The 24,904-nt window shown below is 42.1% G+C and overlaps 2 protein-coding genes across 9 annotated transcripts in view; one reads left to right on the top strand and one right to left on the bottom strand.

Annotated features, from left to right (window-relative positions):
- PHKB (phosphorylase kinase regulatory subunit beta) overlaps window positions 1–733 on the bottom strand; it is a gene marked incomplete at its 5' end in the record, with an annotated part of 153,240 nt that extends 152,507 nt beyond the window's left edge. For 3 of the 8 annotated variants that reach the window (XM_081870166.1, XM_081870165.1, XM_081870170.1), the window contains one exon: window positions 592–731. Coding sequence is in view for 3 of the 8 variants with exons in the window: in XM_081870169.1 (XP_081726295.1) it covers window positions 592–658 (67 nt within the window). Of the gene's footprint in view, window positions 1–591 lie in introns of all 8 variants that reach the window. The other 5 variants (XM_081870167.1, XM_081870171.1, XM_081870169.1 and 2 more) reach the window with 3 other exon arrangements.
- A 90-nt stretch (window positions 734–823) lies between these two features.
- ITFG1 (integrin alpha FG-GAP repeat containing 1) overlaps window positions 824–24,904 on the top strand; it is a gene marked incomplete at its 5' end in the record, with an annotated part of 112,292 nt that continues 88,211 nt past the window's right edge. The window contains 6 exons of the mRNA XM_081870245.1: window positions 824–1,298; window positions 4,293–4,365; window positions 5,430–5,569; window positions 6,831–6,888; window positions 7,379–7,453; window positions 13,694–13,788. Coding sequence (XP_081726371.1) covers window positions 824–1,298; window positions 4,293–4,365; window positions 5,430–5,569; window positions 6,831–6,888; window positions 7,379–7,453; window positions 13,694–13,788 — 916 coding nt within the window. The remainder of the gene's footprint in view (window positions 1,299–4,292; window positions 4,366–5,429; window positions 5,570–6,830; window positions 6,889–7,378; window positions 7,454–13,693; window positions 13,789–24,904) is intronic.

Here is a 24,904-nt window from a genome sequence, read left to right as displayed (position 1 = left end):
GGGTCAGAGTAGTCCAGGAGCGAGGAACCTGTGGCCCTCAGATGTTGCTGGGTGACAAACACCTATCAGCTTCCCACCCTCACCACCACCACCACCACCCAGGCCTAGCCGAAAACTATGGATGTTGCAGCCCAGCAACATGTCGTGGGGCACAAGTTCCCCCACCCCTAGAGTAGCAACTCTGAGCCAAGAGGGTTTGTCTCAGCGACGGGCATCTTCTCAGGCACGCAACCTCCACATTCAGGGGTAGTATAGCTGCAAATGCCAGGCCCTGAGGGCAGGTGCTCTGCCTCTGCCTCCCTGCTTGGTGAGGTTCCTGTCGGGCAGACATCTGGCTGGGATGTCCGCCGTTGGAGACAGAGCGCTGGGTTAGTTGAGGCGAGGGAGAAGGAAAAGAGAAAGGCAAGGGCCGAGGAGAAGGAAGAAGCAGCGGGGGCAGGGAAGGGAGCCAGGGCAGCGGGGTGGGTGAGGCGGGTGGGCGGCAGTCCAGTCAAGCGACACCCGCCGCCCTCACAGCCTCAGGCAAAACAAGCGCGGTTCCCCTTCCCCCTGAGGAGGCGAAAGGGCAGGCGAGGGGGGCAGAGGTCAGACCTGAACGCTTGGAGCGGGCCCTCAGCTCCAGCACTTTCCAGCTCACGTCGGCCAGAGCGGACGCCATGGCGAGGGGAGGACCGGCGGCGGCGGCCGAGCCGTCAGAGGAAGCCTCGGAGCTCGACTCTGGCGCTCGCCTCACAGACCCGGACTCTCCCTTCCCCCTCCCCAACTCCCGAGGCAGGCGGTTGAGCGGTTGCCCGGCCTGGCCGTAAACGCGTCCCTGCGGCGCATGCGGGCTGAAGGGCGCGCGGGCCGTGAAGAAGGGAGCGGGCGCGACGTTGTCGTAAAGCGAACCCGGAAGCCGGTCGGGATTGTGACAGGCGCGCCCCCTCCGCCCTCTCGCTTCGCGGTGGTTCTTCTGTCTCTCCCCCCGCCCTTCCTGACATTCCTCGCCTCAGCGGATGGGGCTGTAAGTGATGTTGGTGGTCGCGGTGGCAAGGAGGAGGAGGAGGACCCAGTTTGTTGGCGCTGCTGCTGCTGCTGCCCGTGCGCGATGAGGGCTCCCTGCTGCCGCCGCCCGCGGAGGGGCCTCCCGTTCCCCCCCTTCCTCCTCTTCCTCTCGTCCCTCCTGGTGGGAGCCAGGCCCGGCTGGGCCCTGCAGAATGTCACGTCCCAGCTCTTCGGGAACCAGGCCTACGGGACGCTGGCCGCCTTCGGGGACTTCAACTCCGACAAGCAGACGGACCTTTTCGTGCTGAGGGGAGGTGAGGAGGGAGGCGAGGCGGGAGGGCGGACCTTGGCTGGGTCGGGGTGGGCTTGACATCAACATTATCCTCATCGTCTTCATCATCCGTTTGTTTGTATGCCACTTCTCCACAGCTGTGTTTACAGCATCCCTCGTGCAACACACCACATAAATATCTTCTTTATCTGTTACTTCATAAAATTTATACACTACAGTACTTGATTGCCAAAACAAAACAAAATCACAGCGCGATTGACTAAAGAGGGTAAGACCACGGTATTATCAGCAGCAACTGCTTTTAAAACATTCAAAAAAGCAATGACACGTCATTTACTTGTTATATTATGAACAATTGGAAGTAATCGTGAAGTCAGTAAATACAGAAGAGAAATGCATATAAGTTAACCTGATTGAGCAGCTTGGACTGAAGCAGGAGAGAGAATTATACCCAACGTGAATGGGAACAAAATGGTAGTACACAAAACTTTTTTGGGTGGGGGTTAATTACTATTCCCAAAGGATGTTTCGCAGAAACTAATCACGATGAACTTTTATACAGTACACTGTATGGTAGAGATATTGCCCAGCTTTCAGCTATGTCTCCTTTCTCCATTAGTGGCCCACCTCTCACCTGGGGAGGCAAAGGACCTGGGGGTGGGGTGGTGTTGGACCCAGGCAAGTGGCAAGTAGATTAATCATTTGCAATGGATCTGCCAAAAGAATGGTGAAGGGTTGTTTACATTGTTAGTTCTGATCACAGACCAACTGAAATGAATGGGCATAGCTAAGTTTTGTTTCTTTTTAAACAATTTATATACCACTTGATTGTTTTACAGACATTTGACGACCGTATAAAATAGAACATATAGGTAGAGTTAGGTGCATTCATTTCAATAGGTTTACTCTGACTAGAGATAAGTAGAGCATGGCTTGAGCAGCCCCATGTCTGCCAATTGTGGAAATGAAGTGAATTTGGTGTTTACAAAAGGAGTGTTAGCTTTAGGGTGGAAAGCTCTGAGCTGGTGAAAGAAACCTGTTGTTGTTTATTGGTCCTCATGCATGCCACGCCCTAATGACTCAATACAACTCACATGTCTGCAGCATGCCTCAGACTTGGTAGTTGATTCCAGACTATATGACAATTCATAGAAGTAGTTGGGATGGGCTTTGTTGTATACTGAAGCCCAGCAGCATGGTTAGAACAACTTTTCTGCCCAGAATTCTGTAAGTTTCATAGGTTTTCTTGTTCTGTGTAAATTCATATAAATTCATAGCAGGCAATTGTCTTTGTAGTGATAAAGAACAATATTTGTCAAGATATGTCTCTGTTACCCTTATAACTGACAAGAAACATATTGAAATGGGAAACTGCATAATGCAAGATAAGATTCATAATGCCCAGATAAAGAAAGATGTGACTTTGAAGTGGTTCAGTTGTGAAGCCAAACTCACTTTCCTTCACATGCAGCAGTTACCTCTTTTTAGGCAAACCATAGCTTACAGTTTTGCGTTAACCAGAACACTATGGTTTGTGCTTGCCCTGCAAACAAGAATTGAAACCCATTATATTTTTCAATTCATAGTTTTCTTTTTGAGGCAAAACAAAAGTCTATTTTTTAGGGGAACCATGAAAGGAGGGAGGGAAACCATTTATGAAATGAGTGGGAGTAGGGATCATGTTGACCTGAGCATGTGGACCAATTAGACGTGTTCATGTAAAGACAAAGTATGATTTGGCATTACATTTAGACATGGTGTGTGTGTGTGTGTGTGTGTGTGTGTATCTCACTATAGCGCAACAGTGGTTTTCAAACTTTGTTCCAGGGAACCTAGGGCTTACTCAGTGAGAAGTTTAGTAATGCTGAACAAGGTTCCCTGGGAAAGTTTGTTCATCATTACTTATATTTTCCTGCAGCATTCATGGGAGTGCTAGGTCTGTTCTAGGGGCACTCTCCCACTTTGTATAGGGAGAGTGAAAGTATAGCAGAGCTGGCAGTGTGTCTTGTGAACTGTGTGTGTGTGTGTGTGTGTGTGTGTGTGTGTACACTTACCCTAGAAAGTTATGTAAAGCATACGACACTTACTCTAGGGCTCCTTAAGTCTACTCCACTTCACTGTGGGGAGGAGTTGCGGTGGACCACATGGCAACCCACTCTCCTCTGGGGGCTGGGGATGAAGTCCCATGTTGCCCAGGGGATCCTGGCCACGTCATTGTCCAGCCAGCCAATCCGGTGGCTGGGGGCGCGTGGCTGGGACCATTTAAGCTGAGGCGCGAGCCAGAGGGCTTCCTCTTGGCTTGCTTCTTCAAACTCCTGCCCTCCCTCCCTATTTTCAGGTTTCTTTTTCGTTCGCCTTGCTATGGACCTCAGTTGGTCACCATTGAGGGGCCTGGTAGGATTTTTTCCACTTTGCAAAATTGGCATGGGGCCATTTGGTTTTCACCTACCTTGTAGCAATCGTCACAACTTTGTAAGGTTTTGTGGTTAGGCATTGTTTGACCTTATGATGGGGAAGGGGAGATGTGGCCATCATCTGCCCCTCCAAGCTTAAGGAGGGAAGCTTATTCCGTTAAAGGAATCTGGGCTGATGAATCTTGTCCGAAGCCTGGGGCAGGGCTAGGGCCATGACATGACCCCACCGGGAACATCTGGGGGAGCTCAAATTGGTCTGCATCAACGGGGCTCCCCTTTCTGGTGGTTTACCCTTACCAGACTTCCTGCACAACGGGTAGGAGTCAGATATAGTCGGGTCCATTCAATGCCTAAGCCAATACCGCTCACAGTCTGTAATCAATAAAGTTGTGGTCAAAATTTGCCCAATAACATTAACGTAATGTCTGTGTCCTAGTGTCTTATTCTTTACGAGGTGGTGGTTGCAGGGTCTAGACACGCAACAGATGAGTTATTGTGAAACAGGTTTCCCAGAGGGTCGTTCAAAAACCATGTATTACATGACAGTTCCTGATATGATGTTTTCATTTTAGACTACAGTCATGTTTTTCTTTGGTTTTCAGATGGTGAATTAAATATTTTCCTGGCAGACCAAAAAGAACCCTATTTTAAGCCCAAAGTCAAATTATTATTAACGTAAGTATCTCTTTATAAGGTATGTTAAATACATCTGATATATAGCAGATTGAATTCTGTTCTCATCCCATCAGAACAGGCATAAGCCTTTCCAGAAGGCTGTTGTGTGCTATTTGTTATAACTGTCTGATTGCTGAACTTAAATGAACTGTCCAAATGCTGAATTTATTTACCATGGGACTTAAGTCTGAAGGTTGTGGCTTGTGGTTTTGTGATTTGCACATAGGAAACTTGTGGTAACCTGATATGTGATAACCTTCATAATTAGTGGCTTGTAGACTAGAAATGACGCTTTACATTCAGAATTGGGCAGAGCAATCCTGAACATGTTTGTTATGGAAATGTCCAATAAGTTTGTTTAGGATTGCAGTTTTGAATACTGGCATTGCCATTAGTTTGTGAAAAATTACTGAGAAAATATTCCACTTCTTTCTTATGCTAGACAAGGGCATGTTTAATTTTTCCTCATTTTAAAGACAGCTGAAGCATTTTTTGTGGGGGAGGGCCTTTGGGGAACTTACTCTAGGAATGCCTCTTATCTCCTTGTGTGTGACATGTAGAAAAGAATCCTGTGCACCACCAAGTGTTACTCAGGGGATCATTCTTGGTTGGTGCAGGGAACGGGAAAGACCCTGTTCAAATGTGAGCCAAGGTAGAGACACTGGCTCCATTGGTAGACTTTGGAATGGATGTTAGCCCTGCCATTTGCCTAATGTATGCCATAATAAACTTTCTATTTATCTTTCAAAAGCTTTATGATGACAGTCCTTCTTTTCCACTCGCTCCTTCTCTGTCCAGGATTTCACCTTTGAGTCTATATTCTATGTGGAAGCAATTTATTAAGCCCTATTTTAAAAGCATGAAATAGATTCAGCAGTTGGAAACACCTCAAGAGTTTTGTGGGCAGAATATAGAGAATGATATAAGCTCAAATATTGTGCTGCATTAGAAGAGGAATTATGTGCAAGAATTATGTGCAAATCACTGTTAAAGAAAGCATGATTGTTTGCAATCATGCACTAAGTAATTAACAATACTAAATACTTTACCTTTTTTAATTTTAGAAATGTGGTGATAACCAGTGTGGTTCCTGGTGATTATGACGGTGATTCACAAATGGATGTCCTCCTGACAACTCGTCCTCAAAAACAACCTAACACTGACCTATCAGTTTTAATTTTCTGGGGAAATAATCAAACTTTAGGTAGGCAATACCATTTTAAAATTTTTAGAAAGTGATCATCAAATTCAGTCCTGAAGGATGTCTAGCCATTGCCCTGTTCACATGTATGGAGAGGGGTTGGAGAGTTAGTGTCGTACTTCCTCATGCCACCATTGACTTCCATGTGTTCAAGGGCCCTATGGGCACAGTACCTTCACATATGGGTAAGGGCCATGGGTCAATAGTAGAGCACTTCTAAAAGGGTCCAGGTTCTGGTCCCAGGCATTTCCAAGTAGGACAGGGAAAATCCACTGTCTGAAACCCTGGATAAATAGACAGATTGTCTGGTTTGATATAAGGCAGCTTCCTATGTTCACACATACACCACTATTGTTTTGGGGTAGAGTGAATATGCCTAGTTCAAATCTGTCCTTTCTAGGCACTCAGTCAATAGACAACAATTTTATGACTTCCTTTACTCTGTAATGTAGCAATAATAATGCCTCATAAGGGTTCACGTAATGGATATTGATACACGATTAGACTGTTGGGATATATGTTCAAGTAATGTGTGGAGCCAGATCCTCACACAGTCTCTGTCTCATACCTTCATGCACGCACACACTCAGACTGCTATCTATGGAAACAAAGGGCATATATTTAATTCTTAGCAACTGCACTCCTGTTTCTCTTTCCAAGGACATTGTAAAAAAAAAAAAAATCTGGTAAGTTTTAGAGGGGGAGAAAAATCCTCTCTAACACTTTCTTTTGTCACTGCACAAAAAGCAAAAGGGACTCCTTAATCCCAGCAGAAGAATGCAAATAATGTCAATGCACAACTGAACAGCAAGTACTGCCTTAACAACTATTCAGAGCCGCAAAATGTAGCTGCATCCAGAAAATTGTGTGGATGCAGTTATAAAATCTATGAACAGTTCTTGCATATTTGCAAGGAACACAAGTCTATGTCTCTGCTTTCATATACTCCTCTCTGATTTGATCTGGCAGCGTATCTTCTTCTCGAGAAAGAAACTGCAGTTGCTCAGTTTGCATGACATCAAAACCCTTTTCCCACTCAGCAGCTCCCCATGGGCAGGAGGAGACCCAGAAGGCTGGATTAAGTCCTGTGGGCCAAGGGGTTCCCCATTCCGGGTTTAGTGCTACATGCACATCAGCTCATTAAAAAGTGTTAATTTAAATGAACTGTATTAATAGTCAGCCCACAGAATTAAATCAGGATGCTTGAAATACTTAGCAGTTGAGAGAACCGAGGTTAACAACTGTATTTTTTCTTTCTTTTCAGATGTAAATCGTAAGTTTGTATTAAATAAAACATTTCATGATGAGCCACTAATCATGGAGTAAGTATATGTTCATTATTATGAGAAGAGTTTACAACTGTAAATTAGAATAAAACAGAGAAAATATAGTTGACTCTCTGTGCAGTGTCCACTCTGAAATAAACTCAATTGAGTTCAGTGGGACTTTTTCCCAGGAAAGGATATATAGGATTGCAGTGTAAATGTACTAATCATTTAAAATGTGGTATTTAGCCAACCTCTGTTCTTCAGATTTTAAGAAAGGGCTGTAGCTCAATGGCAGAACACCTGCTTTGCATGCAGAATGTCCCAATTCAATTGGCTGCATCTCCAGGTAAAGAGATGCCTTTGTCTGAATGTGGACAATACAGAGCTTGATGGATCAGTGACCTGATTTGCTATAAGACAGCTTCATATTTTTCTAAGCTTCTGCATACTTTTGGGGAAGCAGTATTAAACTTAGAGGAGGAGGAATTGTCCTATTATTGACAGAACAGCTGGAAAGTTCAGCTTATCATTGTTGCTCCTGCAGTTTCAATGGTGACTTAATTCCTGATGTATTTGGAGCTACAAGTGATTCTGACAAGCCACAGGTACTACTTGGCAGGTAAGCTGAATTCATTTATTACTTTTTGAAAAGATGCATTGTTGAGTCATAAGTTTCTGTCTTACAGTATTGGTGTCATAAATCCTCCTGCTGTGACAGAATTTTGGGGTTGCACTGAGCTGAGCTTTAGATATGCATTTGGTACTAGAGCTTACAGGGAGGTAGAATTCAGTGTATAATTGCCTCTGTAGACACACCAGCCTGTTTTGCACATAACACTTGGTGCATATGAGAAAATATCCTGACTCCCAGAGGGGAGATTGCGGACACTTTGCTCTTTCCAAGTCATTTGCCACTGAGCTGATCCATGGTTTGGCTTAGCATGCTGTCTGAACCTCGGCTTGCACTCTCTAGACAAACCATGTGCCATAAGTCATAGGACAGATCTTGGTTACATCTTATGGTTTGTCTGGAGAGAGCAAAGCCAAACCACAACTTTTTACAGCACAATGTGACAGCAAATTGAGTGATGGGGAGCAAGGCGGTGTCGTATTCTCCTCTCTGAAAGCCTGCATGTTTGCTCATTCACACTGAGTAATGGTTTGGCATAGCATTACATACCAACATTTATGTGTGCTTTATCACATTTTGGCATCTTTATCGCTTGTCCTGTATCATGACCGAAAAGGAGGCCTTGTAAGTGATTGAGAGCAGATTATGTGCTCTCTGATACAAATCCCTACTTTCCTTCTCTTGTGGACTCCCAAAGGCATTTGACTGACTACTGAGGGAAGAGAATGTTGGACTAGACAGGAGTTTGGTCTGATCCAACAAGACTATTCTTACATGGTTTGTTTGAGCAGTAGTTAAGAATTACTTCTACACTATGATGCTTGCCATTGTTAGTTTCACACTTAATCAGGATTTGCAAATGAGCTTTAAACAATGGTTTCAGATCCTTGTAAAAGGACTCTAACATAAATAATAATATAACGGTGTGGATGGTGGTGTTAAACCATGGTTGATGCAAACAAGAGCTTGGAGGGAAATTTTGTGCTGAAAATGTGGAAGGGTGCATGACTTTTTGTGTGCTGATGTTTCAGCTCTAGCTGCTGTGTTTCTTTTTATTTATCAAATCAATTTTATGAAACACTATAAACACAAAATTACCAATATTCACAAATTATGAACACAAATGTCTGTTATTCAGAATAATATCTAAACCTATACATTATCTGGTTAAAATTGAATTGTTAGTTTACTCAAATCTTATTAAACAAATTAGATTCTACATCTGACTGCTGTGTTTCTTTACAATACTGCAATGGAACAAGTCTGTGATGGTTGGTCACTAGGAACAATAGAGAAAAGTATGGCAGGATGGAAAGAAGCCTATTGTAGAAGCTTGGTGTGAGCTGACTTGTTGAAGGCATAAATGCACAACACTTGTGCTTACCAAGATAAGGCAGTAATTGCTATGGCTGGGGCTGTTGGGAGTTGAGTTGCAGGTTCCTTCCTCCTGTTGTTAGAGGAAATCATCTTAGAAGAGGCATCCTTTCCTGTTTGTGAGAGAAGGGAGGATGCCTCTTTTTAGGAGTACTGTATATTTGCTATCTATTATGTTGCTAGAAATCATCCTTTTAATAGTAATTTTAAAAATCAGTTGGGTAATAAGTTGTGGCTCTATTTGAAAATCAAATAGGGCCATGTGCCCTATTTTTTACATGTGCTCCTCTTTTCTAAATCAGGTTATTAAATAAATTAATCCACATGATCAATTGTTTAATGTTTCCATCGTTTTAGAGGTATATATGAACACTAGGGGCTGCTGCGCCTTTGCTAACTGCCCTTCCCCACCACCTGACCAAACCCCTCCACACACAGCTCGCTCCATTCCCCATGCCATTTTAAAGGAGAGAGGAAGCATATCACAGAGTAACTTACTAAACTTCTATGTGAAGCACCTTTCCCTGTGTGTTAAACCTTGCTGTAGGTGCCTTTAACAAAGCAGGGTGGTACTTCACAGCTCCTCCTCCTCCATTAAACAGCTCTGCTGAGCCACTTGCCACCCATACCACTTCCTTGCTCACCTGCCTGCCATTTGTCATGCTGCAGTTGTTGTGGCTGCCTATGCATTGAACCAAAGGCAAACTATTCTGGAAGCTCTGCAAATGCCATCTTAGTAGTCAATATAATCCCACAATTAATAGTTGTTGTTGTAACAATGAGCTCATATATGTTTATATTCACTTGCTTTGGTATAGGCTAATTGACTTGTTTTGAAGCTATCCATATCTGTGAGCTTGGGGTGCTGGGCTCTGAGCACAGAAAGGGGAACTATCTGTTGCCACCTATGCCCTTATCTGGTCAGGTGAAGTCATGGGAAGTCCTGGACAAAGTGGTGTTTGCTGCTTTGTGTATAAAGAACATAGGAACATTTACTTGGGCATGGACAAACCATCTCCTTGATGCGATGCCCTGTAAATGCTGGGAGACATGGCAGGCTGATTTACTGTAAGTCTAGACCAGGGCTCAGCAAACTTTTTCAGCAGGGGGTCAGTCCACTGTCCTTCAGACCTTCTGGGGGGCCAGACTATATTTGGGGGTGGGGTGGGGGGAAATGAACAAATTCCTATGCCCTGCAAATAACCAGGAGATGCAATTTAAATAAAAGAAGACATTCTACTCATGTAAAAACACCAGGCAGGCCCCACAAATAACCCAGAGATGCATTTTAAATAAAAGGACATATTCTACTCATGTAAAAACACGCTGATTCCCGGACTGTCCGCAAGTCGGATTTAGAAGGCAGTTGGGCTGGATCAGGCCCCTGGGCCTTAGTTAGTTTGCCTACCCATGGTCTAGACCTTTCTTTTAATGAAGCACTAGAACTAATTGTTCTGGTGTTTTTGACATCCTTCTTTGGTATCCCTGCACCCAGCCACTCCCACGAGCTCTTTGGGCTTAATGGATCAGGGCAGCCTGTCGGTGGCTGTGCGAACTGTGGAGTATGATGACAGGCTTACATTTTTATGTATGTAGGAAGATAGACATATGGAAGGGTACTGAGTGCAGAATAAATCCAGGTGTCTGAAGCCTTTGGCAGATGTTTCAGTTTTATATGTAATCAATGGTGATGCTCATCAGCTCTAAAGGAAATGGTTTGTTGTGAAGTGTTTTGCACTTCCCTGGGGCTTTTTAGCTATTGTGTCAAGAGAAGCGCATTAGACCTAGAGAAGTCAATCAGATTATGCCACTGTTTCCATAGAAACAGTACATCAGTTTTTCTAACTTGTGTCCCCAGGCACTTAAATGTTTTAATTAAGAAACCTATTTGTATCATTCAGGCTAAGAGTACTGTTCTTCAATAAAAAGGTAAAATATTCCCTCATTTAGGTAAATCACCCAGTAATTTAATATATCTATATTAGGATAACTAGATAGATTGTTGTCCTTTTCCTGTTTTTAAGACTTGATTTTTTCATCTCAGAAATCTGTTTATAACATCTGTTTTTGACAGGGCAAATTATTTTGTACTATGAAAACAGAAACAGTGTTTAGATGTTGAAATCATTTTAAGTGTCATGGGGGAAGTTCTTCTGCCCTTCTGAGATAGTTTTATGGCCATTAATCTCTTTCATTTTTAACAAGATGACTTCTGTTTAAAAACTGTGACTTATGGAACAAAGCCTGCACATTCCTCAAGGGTGTGGATGACAGCAACCATAACCTTGCAATGATTGTGTTGGAAGATTTTATCAGCTTTTGAACAAAAAAGTCTCCTTGCTTTTTCCTCCCCCCCCCCATCCCCAGTGAGGGGGAATAGTTTTAGTAGAAAGTAGTGTGGTTGTTAGAAATAAAAGGTTGAATATTATGGATCACATTATAATAAATTCCTCACAGTGTGTGAAGAGCACAACTCTCCTTTGCATTTCATGCTTTGTCTTTTAAGGGGGAAAGTGTATAAGTTCATAGGGAACTTCTGACGAAATTAATGCAGACTTATCAAGGATGGTGTTTTTATCCATTTGGAAATGGAAACGTGTCTGTCAAATGTAGAGGACATTTTTGGGAAACGTACTTGGACAGCAGTAGGTGCAAAATATGAACAATAGAACTAATAAGTATGGAATAAAGAAGGGGGGGAATAATATATTTCATCCTCTTCCCACTAGGCATGTAGTCGGTTTGCTGTTTGCAGTTTGCTGACTTGTCTCCTTAGAGAAGGGTAGCCAAAATGGTACACTCCAGATGCTTTTGGACTGCAACTCCCATCAGTCATGGGAACTCATGGGAGTTGAAGACCAACAACACCTGGAGGGCACCACTTGGCTACCGCTGCCTTTTTAAGGATTCCCTATAAGCCTTGACTGACATGGAGAAGCCAAAACTGTGTTGTTGTTGTTGTTTTTTAAAAAAAGCAAAAACACTACATCTCTATGTTGCCCTTCCTTCAACAAGCTCAGAAGGATGTACCTTTGCTATGTAAGGATGGCTTAAGGTGAGATAGAGTAACTTGCTCACGGTCAAGCAGGCTTCATGGTTAAGTTTGACCATGTGTCTCCCTGAAGCTAGATCACACAGGCACTCACCTGTCCTGAAGTGTTCATGTTGATGCTGTGGATCATCCAAGTTGTTTCCAGTGTGGTATGTGTCCCTTTGTAATGGGGATTAGGACTGTGTGGCCCTCCAGATGATGTTGGACTACAGTTCCTGTCATTCCTTGCCCTCAGTCATGTTGGCTGGGACTGATGGGTATGGTAGTTCCAGAACACCTGGAGGGCCACAGGTTCCCCAGACCTACCCTAAATGAGGAAACAGATAATGTTGACCTGATCCTACTCGCAACTAGCAGTTTCTTTAATTTATTTTCACCTCCAAATACCTCAAGCAAAGAAGTCAAATTCAATTGAGCTCTTATCATCAAAGGACAGCCTGACTGGGATTTTGTGTGTGTTTTTATTTTTTATAAGCCATTAATTTTCAGTTTCTTGCAATGAGTAGGCTTCTTCTTATAAGGGCTGAAGGTTAAATTCTGAGACAAGAAAGGGGCATCGGTTTAAGTAAGAGCAAAGACTTTGAAGGAATAAAGTATCTTAAGTCAAATCTTCTTAAAGAATACCTAATCATTGGATGAACTAGTCAGAAGTTCAGCAGGAGCAACAGCAATACCAATTAAGTATGTTTAGGCAACTGTTTGGAAGTAAAAAAAGCTCCCCACCCGGTAAATGACTCAGAGAGATTTCACATAAGCTTTCTTTCTCATTCCTGTTCCAGAGTGCCTTGTCTTATGCAGTTATAGCTATTCTGCATGATCTAAAAATCGAGTTCTTCAAATGTGTAGAATACATTTTCACTATTTGTCTGCTTGCTTAGTCATTCTCACAGAGGCAGAATCTTGGGTATAGTTGTCTGGCTGAGTTCCCAGCTGTGTGTTGCATGGTACTAACAACCTTATTTGAGATTCCATTTATTTGTTGCTTGGAAATGTTCCTATGAATATGCAGAATACAGGCAAATAAGTATGAAACTGAACAAAAACAAAAATCCTAACCATTGTCACTCAGTGTAAATCAAAATATGGAGAGAGAGGAGATGGTGATAATGCAAAGATCTTTTGGTTAGCAAGTTACAATACTGGGGATGATCGGTGGAATACTAAACAGAGGGAACACATAGCGTTCTGGGCACTACCATTTGAAATTGTTGGCTGGCTTAATTCAAGACAAATTGGCCCATTGGTTTAGCTAGCTTTGGGGAAATAGGGGCTAATTAAAAGGTTAAGATGACAAAATAGGAACATCATATTCCAGAAAATCCACAGCAAATTATCCCAACAAGCAAGCTCATTGTTAAAAGCAGAAGGCAAGGTAACAACTCTGTAATGGGAGAGTGGTCTTTCTTCTTCTGGAAAATAGAAGTATTACGAATGCAAGTAATGTTTACTCAGATCAAACGTAAGGCAGTGTTAGTCCTTTGAAATGGTATTGTGTTTTTCTGTCCTCTTACTTTGTTCTTCCATTTGAATGAACTGTGTCAAAACAGCATGAGGCTCATTGCATTTTGAAGGCTACCAGGTACATATATTGTAGCATAAGCTCTTTGTCAGTAAAGCCTGCTTTCTCAATTACATGAAATGATCACCTGAGTATGTATAAACCTAGAAGTTGCTCTCTCTTGCACACATATTATATAACTGAAGTCAAATAAGTTATGTGCAAGTGGTTGAATGCCAACATTGATGATCTTCAGGTGTTAACCTTGTTACTAAAACTAACTGTTAACAATTTCCCTTCATAGGAATTTATCATGGCACATAGCTCTGGACACACAGAAGAAGTTGTACACACCTCACTCCCATGCATTCATTGATCTGAATAATGATTTCACTGCAGGTGAGTCACTACTTTTGAAATACCTTTTAAGTTCAGTTTGGCATTACATCTACGAACAATTAAGCTGAACATTAAACAATTGCATATGCGTTGTGAATTTCCAAGGCTCAGTGGCGTCCAGGACTCAGATCCAACAATGTTTATTTCCACGCTGAGAAAAGGAGTTTTTCTCAGGAAGAGGAGAAAAGAATCCAAAACTTAACAGGTTATTCTGTGTCTATGGGAGTCCTATAAGAAAAGCTCCTTTTAGACAAAGGGGGGGGCAGTAAAAAACAGTGCTTGAATTATAGGACAGCATTTTGTTATGGCCCTGTCTTCATAATATCTCTCTGTCATAGGAGCCAACTCCTAGGGGCCATGGGGGCTTCGGCCCCCACAATAAAATATTTGAGGGGACAGGGGCCCCCATAGTTGACGGGCATTGCTATTCAAATGTTGTGCATGTACCTCATGTGATCAGTTATGCAGGGTGGGGCTTACCTGCCCCCCCCCAAAAAATATATATTTTATTCAAGTTGGCACCCCTGCTCTCTGTGCCTGGCTGAGGAGCGCAGTCAGGTCTGTAGCTCTCCATCGCTTTGTTTGCACAGGATGTCTGTTCAGAAACATCCATGCTCAGTGCCTTAACAACAAGAGAATCAGAAGGTGTATTCCCTGCTTCACTTTTGAATGCCCTCTTAACCTTCTAAAAATAGTGCCTAACTTTGTGGAGGGTATTATTTGGCACCCACAGCACTTTGACCAATATAGAAATAGCAACACCCCGGTTTTTAATAATAAAAAAACACTGTTTAGAGCTATAAGTGCATTGCACTTTCCAAAGTACAGAAGGACAGGTACAGCCTCAAAGAGTTTGCCAGCTAAAATTCTACAAGAGAGGAGCCAACAGAAGAACAGAAGCCTTTCTACTGTTGCTTAATTTATTCTTTCATAGTTTAGCTTCTTGTGTTCTTTCTCTTTCCTACTTTTAGTCTGGGATTTTTTAAAATGATGGATTATTGTTTTATACTCATTTTTATGCTTTAGTTGATCTTTTTTTGGAAGGGAAGAGCGGGGTGTAAATTTTTGCATAAATAATTGCAAATTACATTTCAGTTACATGTATTCAGGTTGAGTAGGAGCAGTGTGATACAAATAAATGAAAATTACATTTCAGTTACGTGTACTCAGGTTGAGTAGGAGCCGTGTGATACAGGGACTACGGGCAATGTCCCAAATATTGCATTGAAAATGTGGGATTTGAGAAGGGATTTAAAAAGATTAACAGTGCAAACCTATGCTTGGGTTCAATGGGACTTATCCTAAGGTAAGCGGGTATGAGATGGTAACCTAAACTTGGATTGTAAGGGACACAGTAGGAATGGGGAACTTGGTGCACTCCAGATGTTACTGGACTACAGCTCCCATCATCACTTACCATTGGCCAAACTGGGTAGGGCTGATGGGAGCTAGAAGTTCAGGAACATCTGGAGCACCACAGATTCTTCATCTCTGTGAAAGAGGAGGACAACTAAGAAGGGATGCGAATGATCTGTGCCTTGCATGTAAAGAACACGCTGTTTATTTTTGCAACAGATGTAGCCAAAATAGTCACGCCAGCTAAACTATTTTTGACAGTTATATCATTATAAACAGCTTAACAGCTTTAAATTGTGCCTGAAAGGGGAGAGGGATCCTCTCTAGTCTGAGCATCTTTATGCCAATTTAGTTTAGGCCTAATCCATTTTCCAACTGCCACACTCCTTTTCATTTTTTTTTAAAAAATACTGTATGGCTCTGTCCTCTCATCCTATGCTGAAGCACCATGTACATAGATGGTGCTATATAAGTCATAACACAACATTGCAGCAATTAAAACTTTATTTAAAAAGTTGAAATTATTACCAGCAATAATGTAATTATGTAGCAGTTATCTAGGAGACTCTGTTGAAGAGTCATCATTTTTCATAATAGAATTCCATGGACAAATCTATGCACTCAAATCCTCACTTAAAGCCAGGATATGGCACCATGCGCTTTCTCGCCCCTTGCATGTGAGCAGCAAAATAAACTAAACAATAGCTTTCCCATTAAATGTGAACCCATAAACTACCGTTAATGCCCTGCAAACAAGCCAGAATATTAAGCCTTGATTTAAAATTAGTACCCTGGCTTCTTTGTAAGCAAATAAGCGTAGTTTTTGAGGTGGTTCATAACAGATTAAGAGCTGAATCCTGGCTTGTTTAGCCACTGGGCTGGAAAGGACCTCTGTATACTTGCATCAGGGCCAGCCCACCCATGAGGCAAGGTGAGACATCCGCCTCAGGCAGCAGAATCCACAGAGGCAGGAGATCTGGCATCCAAGGAATGCATTGCCCGCTGCTGCTGCAGTAGCAGCGATGGCTGTGGCACGCTGCTTGGATCTGCCTCTTCCTCACCAGCCCTTACCCCACATGCCATCTCTACAGCGGCCTCTCAGCCCTAGCAGAGAAAGGCACCATTTTGTGGTTTGCCTCAGGTGCCAAAATATATTGGACCGGCCCTGACCTGCATGCAGCTTGTGTGTATCCTGCCTTATTAATCCAGAGATTGATTGTGTGGACCAGACCCAGTTTGGTAAACTGCATAAGAGTTCTCTCAGCCTTGAAAATAAATACATCAACCAGAGTGAAAATAGCATTGGCCTAATCAATGAGATAACACTATTTCAGATGCTTTTCGTATTCCAGGGTATTTTAATTTGGCTACAAAAACAGATTCGTTATTTCAAGAATTATTCCTGGTCTTGAAAACCTCTTTATCAGTGGAATTAATAGCATTGGCCTAAGTAATGTATTTCCATGCATTGCTGAACAAATTCACAGGTTGTTTAGATAAATGTGAAAACGATCCTGCCTAAATAAGTATAGAGCTGCCACCGTATTTTCTTGGATACGAAAGTACTTTCAGCATATAAAATATGGACTCCATACAGATAGCCGTGGTGTGAAAGCGACGTGGTTTGCTATGAAGGAAACTGTTCAGTCTGAGTGTAGTCAGTCAGATTGTTATTGTTTGTAGCCAGTGGCCATTATCATTTATTGCAGTAGCTATTTGGTGGTAAGTTATACCTGCACTCTTCAGTTCTGCTCAGCTTCATTCCTCTTACTGTGAGAATATAGAAACAGTCTTTTTTTTTTTCTGTGATGACTTGACCAGTACTGTGCGCCCAACGGGCTTTGGATTTGTGGTTATCAAGCACCAGTGCTTGGTAAAGCTGTTCTTTGAACTGAGGTTGTTTGTGATACTAATATTGTTATTAATTTAATTTATATCCTGCCCTTCCTCCCAAAAGGGCTCAGAGTAGCACAGACACAAACAATAAAGCCATCAAGACATCTGAAAACATGATATGGTCTTGGTGGGGTCCATTGTTCAATAGAAGAAGCCAGACATCCCACCAGGTAGCACAAGTCCTTGTATTCCAAGTTACAAACTGGATTGTGACCTAAAGCTTTAAAGAATTGCAAATAAATCTTTGTGTGATTGTCATATTTGATGGCTTTATTTATCATATATTAGTATTCTCTGTGCAACATTACTTTTTTTCAGCAGGAATAGTGGAAGAGAGGAAGGAGTGAGGTATGCAAGAAAACTGAATTAACTGTGCACTTACTCCATGAGTACAGCTGTGCCTCTTCTTCTATCCCCTAACCTGCCTTCCTCATTAGGAAAACCCCATGAAAGCCTGTACTAGGAACCCTTCAAGGAAGCTGTGTATGATCTTGTGAGTTATCACATGCGTAGAGTCAAGGTTCAGACAGCACAGGAATGAAGGTGCAGAAACTTTAGTTGGAAGAATGTGTATTATAAAACAGACATTTTTGTCTATGTGGGGAAATTGCACAGCTCTCTGCTTGCTTAGATTTTTGCGTCCCAATTTCCTTATGCACAAAATGTGCTTATTGGGAATGTAGAATTCACTGAGTTCCATTAAATCGTCTGCAGTGAAGAAAAATAAGTACGTAAATGTCACACAAGATATCTTCTGTTGGAATAAATGGAAACAATGAGTGTTGGGAAGAGAATTAAGTGGCTGTCTGCAAAGATTTTGCTCAACAGCAGTCAATGCAAATCTCAACGTGTGTTTCTCTCTTTAAACATCTCGTACAGTGTAGGCATTGCAAAAAAGCGTAACCTGATGTGCTGCTGGCTGTTTGCTTGAGATGTTGGATGCTTTGTGTAATCAGTTCTTTGCGGAGGCAAGCAAAGACATTTCAGGGAAAGAGACGGCGCCTTTCTGCCCTGTGCATTGCTAATTGTAATGCAGGTAACATCCCTCCCTACACAAGCAAAGGCGCTGCTTTGTTTACTGCCTCAATTCCTTTCCTTCTAGCAATAAATCTGCTAGTTGGACAATAGTTCACAAACCTGTTCCTAGTATCCTGTTCATTACAAGACTATCTAAAGCCTGAGTTTGAGCATGCAGCCCAATAACTTCGCAATACAAGCTGCCAAATAGAAATTAAAAGCACTCTGGGGTCAGAGCCCATTTGAATTGGAAGGGATAACGGCATCCATTCATAACTACATGTTCATCTCTTATCTGCATTCATCTGCCCTCTTAGCTGCCCTGACTGCACCCTGGCAGAGGATGCCACAGGGAAATTTGGCTGGTACGATCATTAATCCATTTTGGGCACTGCCATTTCTGTGCTGCTCTGATGGTAAACTGCATAGCAGAGTAATGCAGTCCTGCTGCTGCAGTACCCCTACTGCCAAGGGTGCTGCAGGTTCAAGTGGAGGAGGGTCATGAGATTTACCTAGGCTTCTGGGAAGAGGACAGAGTGGCTCCCTCCCACCCTTTGTTGCTATTGCCATGCATTTTCTGCTGTCATGAGCACTGTCAGTGATCACAGCAAGCAAGGCAGCTGGCCTATGCCAAGCTGGGAAGGGGGCAGGCAGCAAACCAAGTAGAACAGCAAGAGTTGGTGGCAGCTTCAGACCACAGAGGCTTGCATCTATGCAGTTAAATGAATTTTTATTTTCATTATTATTTAATGTATTAACATCTTGCCTTTCCCCCAAGTTGGATTCAAGGAGGCTTAAAGCATTTTAAAGCAGCATTATGAAATACAAAGTAATAAAAACAAACTAGTTAAGAACCTGTAAATAAAATGCAGTTAGCCTGCCAGCAGAAGGGTTACAAAAAGGGAGCCAGCCTCACCTCTCTGGGATTAGGGTTCCTTCACCACCACCGCCACTATATTTGCACATGTGTGAAATAAAGAAGTATACATAAAGTAAAGGCAACAAAACAGTTTTTTAATGAGAAAAGGGCCAGAGTCTCTTTATTAATAAACCTGGTTGTAATTGGAACAATTCGGGCAACTGTCCAGATGGTTTCCCCTCCCATTCAAACCTGTTAGTAATCCTATTTACAGTATATGTAACCATCGTAAGGGGAAAAGATTTCCTCTCATGTCCCTCACCAGCCGCACTGCCCCCCACCCAACTCAGAACGTTTTAGATATTTTAGACTACAACTCCCCATGCTAACTGGGGCTGATGGGGTTGAACTACAAAGTCTGGAGAGTGCCAAGTTGGGGGAGTTGGTCCTTCACACACGTACCTGTACCCTGCAATGCTCAGGATTTGTGCTGTCCTCTGGCAGCACAAGTTACGGTAGTTTACCCTTCTTTAATTGCTGTTAACAGGCGACTTTATTTTAGGAATGCTTATCCTTGCCAATTGTGGCACTTGCAGTGTGGAGTGGGGAAGAAAAGCAAAGCACTCCTCTCTTGGGGAACCTGACAAATCCTTGAAATTTCTTTAGCTGCTGTTGCTGCCCTCTTAATGTTGATTTCAATTACCCTTAATGTTGATTTCAATTACTCTCCAAAGAATCCTGTGCTAATGACCCTAGAGTAGTTTCCGTTATGTACGTAGCGTGATTTTCCTTGCACGTGAGAAGCTATGTATTCATGTGCATTTTGTATAGTGAACCTGGCTGGGCTTCTAGCTGGATTTTCCCCATGGAACCAATATTCTGACTGGTTTGTCCCATGATACTAAAGTGTGGTTTAGCAATGTGTGGCCAAGCCCCTGAGCAAGACATTGGGCTTGCACACTCCCTCCTTTCCCCCCGCTGGTCAGTAAAACAGACTCTGGCTGGCTGATTCTTAGCTAAACAAGCCAACTTCAACCATAGTTTAAAAACCTGGCTTGTGTAACTAACAATTGCTTGTTTTTAAATCCCTATTCCTGGCTCACACGTCATATTAAGCCAAGATTCTTTGAAATTGAAAGTAACCTCAGCTAAAGCCCTTTTCATGGAGGTGTGGGGTACATACCCTCCAAGATTTCACTGGTGAAAATAGGGTCGTCCCATTCCATAATGATAATTTTACTGTTTCTACCCCATACATCTTACTGGGTTGCCCCAGCCACTCTGGGCAGCTTCCAACATACAGTGGGTACCTCCGGTTACGAACTTAATTCATTCTGGAGGTTCGTTCTTAACCTGAAACCATTCTTAACATGAGGCGCGCTTTCGCTAATGGGGCCTGCCACGCTGCTGGCGCGCAACTTCCACTCGCATCCCAGGGCAAAGTTCGCAAGCAGGAGCATCTACTTTCGGGTTAGCAGAGCTTGTTACCCATAGCGTTTGTAAGGAGGACGATACGTAACCCGAGTTTCCACTGTATATAAAAATATAATAAAGCATTAAAGATTTTTATAAAAAACTTCCCTATACAGGATTGCCTTCAGATGGCTCAGGGGTTGGATAACTCCATACCCTCCAACATTTCTCCAATGAAAATAGGGACATCCTAAGAAAAAGTGTAACATTCCGGGATCAAATCAGAAACCGGGCCAGCTTCTGTAAATCAGCGGCGTCCCTGGAAAATAGGGACACTTGGAGGGTCTGGGGTTGTAGTGAGAGAGGAGCATCTAAACCCAATGCCTTGCTCAGCTGACTGAGGCCACTCCATTTAACTGTGAACTGTGTTAGGTGCAAAGTAGCCCTCTGATTCTATGTACCTGCCCAGATGTTAATATATTCACCAAAGGCTCAGATCTGGTATTCTGACCTTCTGAGAAAAAAAAGGTCTCTGGTTGACAAAAATAGGGTCTTTCTTGTGGCAGCATCTCAATTGTGCTTCTTGCTCCCCTTATCAGTCTTTGATGTCACTTAGGTACCAGGTAGATATGGTTTTATTGTCCTGGATGTTTACTGGGTTTAATGCCTCTTTAAATTGGTTCTTAAGAGCCGTCATTGATAGGATCTGTTGATGTCTGAAGCTGATGCTGCTTTTTCTGTTTGTTATCTTTGTTCTTGTATTTTTTAAACTGTATTTTATAGCCTACCTTGAAGATACATTTTTTAATAATTCTTAGTAAAAGGGTTTTAAATGAGTAAGGTAGCCTATAATTGGTTACCAAAAAGCATTATGAGCTTGCAACTATATTTTGCAGAACTACATTTCAAATTATATGCAGGGGGCTAATGTTTTTGCAACATGATTGTGTTGGGATATTTTTTTCCTCTGGTAAAGTTTTTTTTTTAATGAGAATCAGATACTGAATGCAAATGAGAAATTAATTGGTTTTCTTGCAATAATGTTTGGCTTATGAACTGTTGAACATAAAAATAATGAGTTTCAAAAGCCTGCTGATGTGGAGTGGGGTTTCTTCCACTGTTCATGGAAACACAGCAAACTTTGCATGCAGAATAATGGTATTTCCCGTCCTCATTGCCATGCAGTAAATGTAAAAATCCCAGAGGATGAATCCCAGTTGATCTGCATAATTGGAAACATAATTTATCTGTAGAGAAGAAATCTTAATACCTGTATGTTTAAATGAAACTCCAGGGTTAAAAATGTAGATGTAGTCGATCTTATTCACAGATGAGCCGTTAGTTATGCCCAATATAATCTCTGCTCAGTGCAGTACTTAACAATTATTGTCATAAATCAGTTGAGTTTTGAAACATTTGTTTAAGGCTTTGCTCTAGAAATCTGGAGTCGCCAGTTGTCCTTGTTTCCAGTAAAATATTTTGTGATAATCTTTATTAGCAGTAATAGATTGTTTTGAGGCTTTGTTTTTAATTACTTAATTTAGTACTATCTGAAAGAATCAGTGCTTAAAAAAAATTATTATTACATCAGATTACCCAGGGGGCAATGCTGTTGTCCCTGTTGCAGCCTAGAACTATTTCTGTACATCTCTCAGGTATTCGCTAACTGCCTTATAAATTCATAAACTCAATGTTTGAAGTCAGGCAGCAGCGGCATTCTCACGCAACACTAAGCCAGGGGGTAGCCAACATGGTGTCCTCCAATCAACAGCTCCTATCATTGCCAATGATTGGGGATGGGAGTTGTTGTCCAACAACATCTGGAAGGACCACTTTGCCTACCCCTGCATCTCGCCATGAGGCTGGTTTTTGAAGCTGTAATGTGCTTGGTGTGTGTAGTGGTGCACACCGCCCAAACACTCCTCCCTCTTTGCTCCTCCCTTCATGTGAGAGGGTAAATAAACCATGAAGTGGGCTACCTTAACAGTCCACCTGAACCTAGGATATTAGTTTGTTTTACCATAATAAACCACAATAGCAGGTCAGCCTGAAATCAAGGGTTGTTTTCAGCTTAGTTGTCATGGTTTATGATAGTGAAGCCAGTCACAATCCAGGGTTCAGATTGCATAATGCTATGCCCACTTGTGGTTTGTTTATCTGCTTGCACCCATGCACAGAATGGCTTAATAAACCAAGGTTTGTGTCTGCACTGTACGAAAATGCAGTTGTCTCTGGCCTCCGTCTCTAAATGCACTTATTAACAGCTTGGCCTCGCAAGATTGTGACAGGGAAAATGAGATAAGGGGAATGACCAAAGACCTACTTTTGTCATGCCCAGGAAGAGTTTTGATATTCCCACCCCAACAACCTTCAAGCAGCAGATCCCAGTGACATTTCACAAACTGATTCTGTAGATTTGTCATGCAATATGGGGGTGGGGTGCTGCTTAAGAAACAACAACCCAAAGCTTCCTTGGGTGTGGGGAACTAGTTATGAATTCTGTTGATCGCAGCCAAAAACACGTTTAAAGCTCAGCACAAGGTAAAAAATAAAATTAAATCAATGAATAAAGTGACTGTAGCATAACAGACACAAATAAATAAGAATTATGTTTGTCTCGATAAGCAAGGTTGCTTACATGGTTTTGATGTAAATGTTGTGGTGGGGATAGATTGCAAACTCTTTGCAGACTAATTTCTGCAGAAAACAATTACAGCAACTATATTTTGAAACCTGGGGACAGAAAGTCAGAATTGCCCAATTATTATTTCCTTCACATTCCCCTAACACTAACAGCCTAAATGCTGTAATGCTTGAAAATAAGTGTTTTAAAATAATTGTTTCTCAGGTGAGTGTTACTTAATGCAGAATGAAAATTCTCCAATTTAATATAGTTTATAAGATTATATTTTATGTTTCAAAGATTAAAATGCATTAGCTTTATTATTATTTTCAATGTAATTACATTTCAGGTTTCCACAAAGAAGCAGAATATGAAATATTTTTGCAATCTGTTTTTATGAAATATACAGTCCTTCATTTCACAGTCCAGGAGTGTGAATGTGCAGCATCCAAAAATATACTTTAGGCTAAGCCTAGGGGCATATAAAGAGAGGGGGTGTGATTTTTTTAAAAAAAAGCTTTTGAATAGGTGACCCCTGTGTCGCATGGCAGGTTTTTTGAAAACTCCCCCAAAGCCATTTATGTACTTATAAATCCTAGAAATAAATTAATATCCTGCCCTTTGCCAGTAAAGCTCTCACAACAGCTATCAAACAAATAATTTAGAGCCTTCATAGAATAAAATAATGCTATAAAATCACAAAGTAAACGTTTTACAATCGCAAAACAGCATCAGCTTAAAAAACAAAAGAGCAGGTGATAACATTATTCAGTTGTATTTTAGAATCCACCAAATGCCTGGTCTTCCAGGTAGCATTGCTATTGGAGAAATACAGGTCAAAGTCATTACACTCTGCATCCTGGCCACATCAAGAGGCTGCACTACCAACTCCAGCACAGCTGCCCCTCTCACAAGCACTGTTTGATGGCCATACATTTGAGGACAAGCCAACCAGATTCCCTGACATCATAATTCCAGATGGGATCTATATTAAAAGCAGCCCTTCACATTGAACCATGGGCTAACAAGGCTCCAGATCTTATTTGTTGTGGGTCTGTTCAGCACTCATACCTTACTGTTTCAATCCATAGAGACCCTCAGGGTTCCTAACAAAGTTAAAATAAAAACAGTACAAAACTAACCCCAAAAAAACATAACCATATCCAATTTAAGCACCAGCATGGAGCTGGGATTGGCCAAGAGAATCATAGAATTGTAAAGTTGGAAGGAACCCCGAGGGAGTAATGCATTAACCTGGAATTCAGTTTGAAGAAACCGAGTGGTAGACTATCTCCTTTGCATGTGGAAGGTCCCAGGTTGAGTCCCCAGCATCACCACCAGTACAGTGATACCTCGGGTTACATAGACTTCAGGTTACATACTCCACTAACCCAGAAATAGTACCTCAGGTTAAGAACTTTGCTTCAGGATGAGAACAGAAATCGTGCTCCGGCGGTGCGGCAGCAGCAGGAGCCCCCATTAGCTAAAGTGGTGCTTCAGGTTAAGAACAGTTTCAGGTTAAGAACAGACCTCCAAAACGAATTAAGTACTTAACCCGAGGTACCACTGTATAAGGATGGGAGCAAACCTGGTTTGTTATACTCGAGTGTCACTGCCAGTCAAAGTAGACAGTACAGAGCTAGATGGGTCTTAGTCAGTGTAAGGCAGCTTCCTGTATTCCTAAACTGACCTGATTGCCATTCTGCAAGACAGACTGGGCTCCCACAGTAGAGATGGGCGGGGAAAGAGAGAGAGAAAGAGTGCAACACCGATTTCTCCATCAACAAAGAAGCATTGCAGTTGGCGGCTCTTAGTTATTTGCAGAAACACCAGTAGTGTGTTACTATAGTCTTTTTGTATCTCTCTCCTTGTGACCCAAGGTGGAGCTGAAATCCAAGATGGATACCACCTACTTCAAGGCTGCTGTGCAATACAAGTACATTTCTGGGTTG

Source organism: Podarcis erhardii (assembly GCF_964252035.2).
Source record: "Podarcis erhardii genome assembly, chromosome: 7".
Lineage (NCBI taxonomy): Eukaryota > Metazoa > Chordata > Lepidosauria > Squamata > Lacertidae > Podarcis > Podarcis erhardii.
Note: the sequence above shows the minus strand (reverse complement) of the source record. Positions and strands in the feature narration are given on the sequence as shown.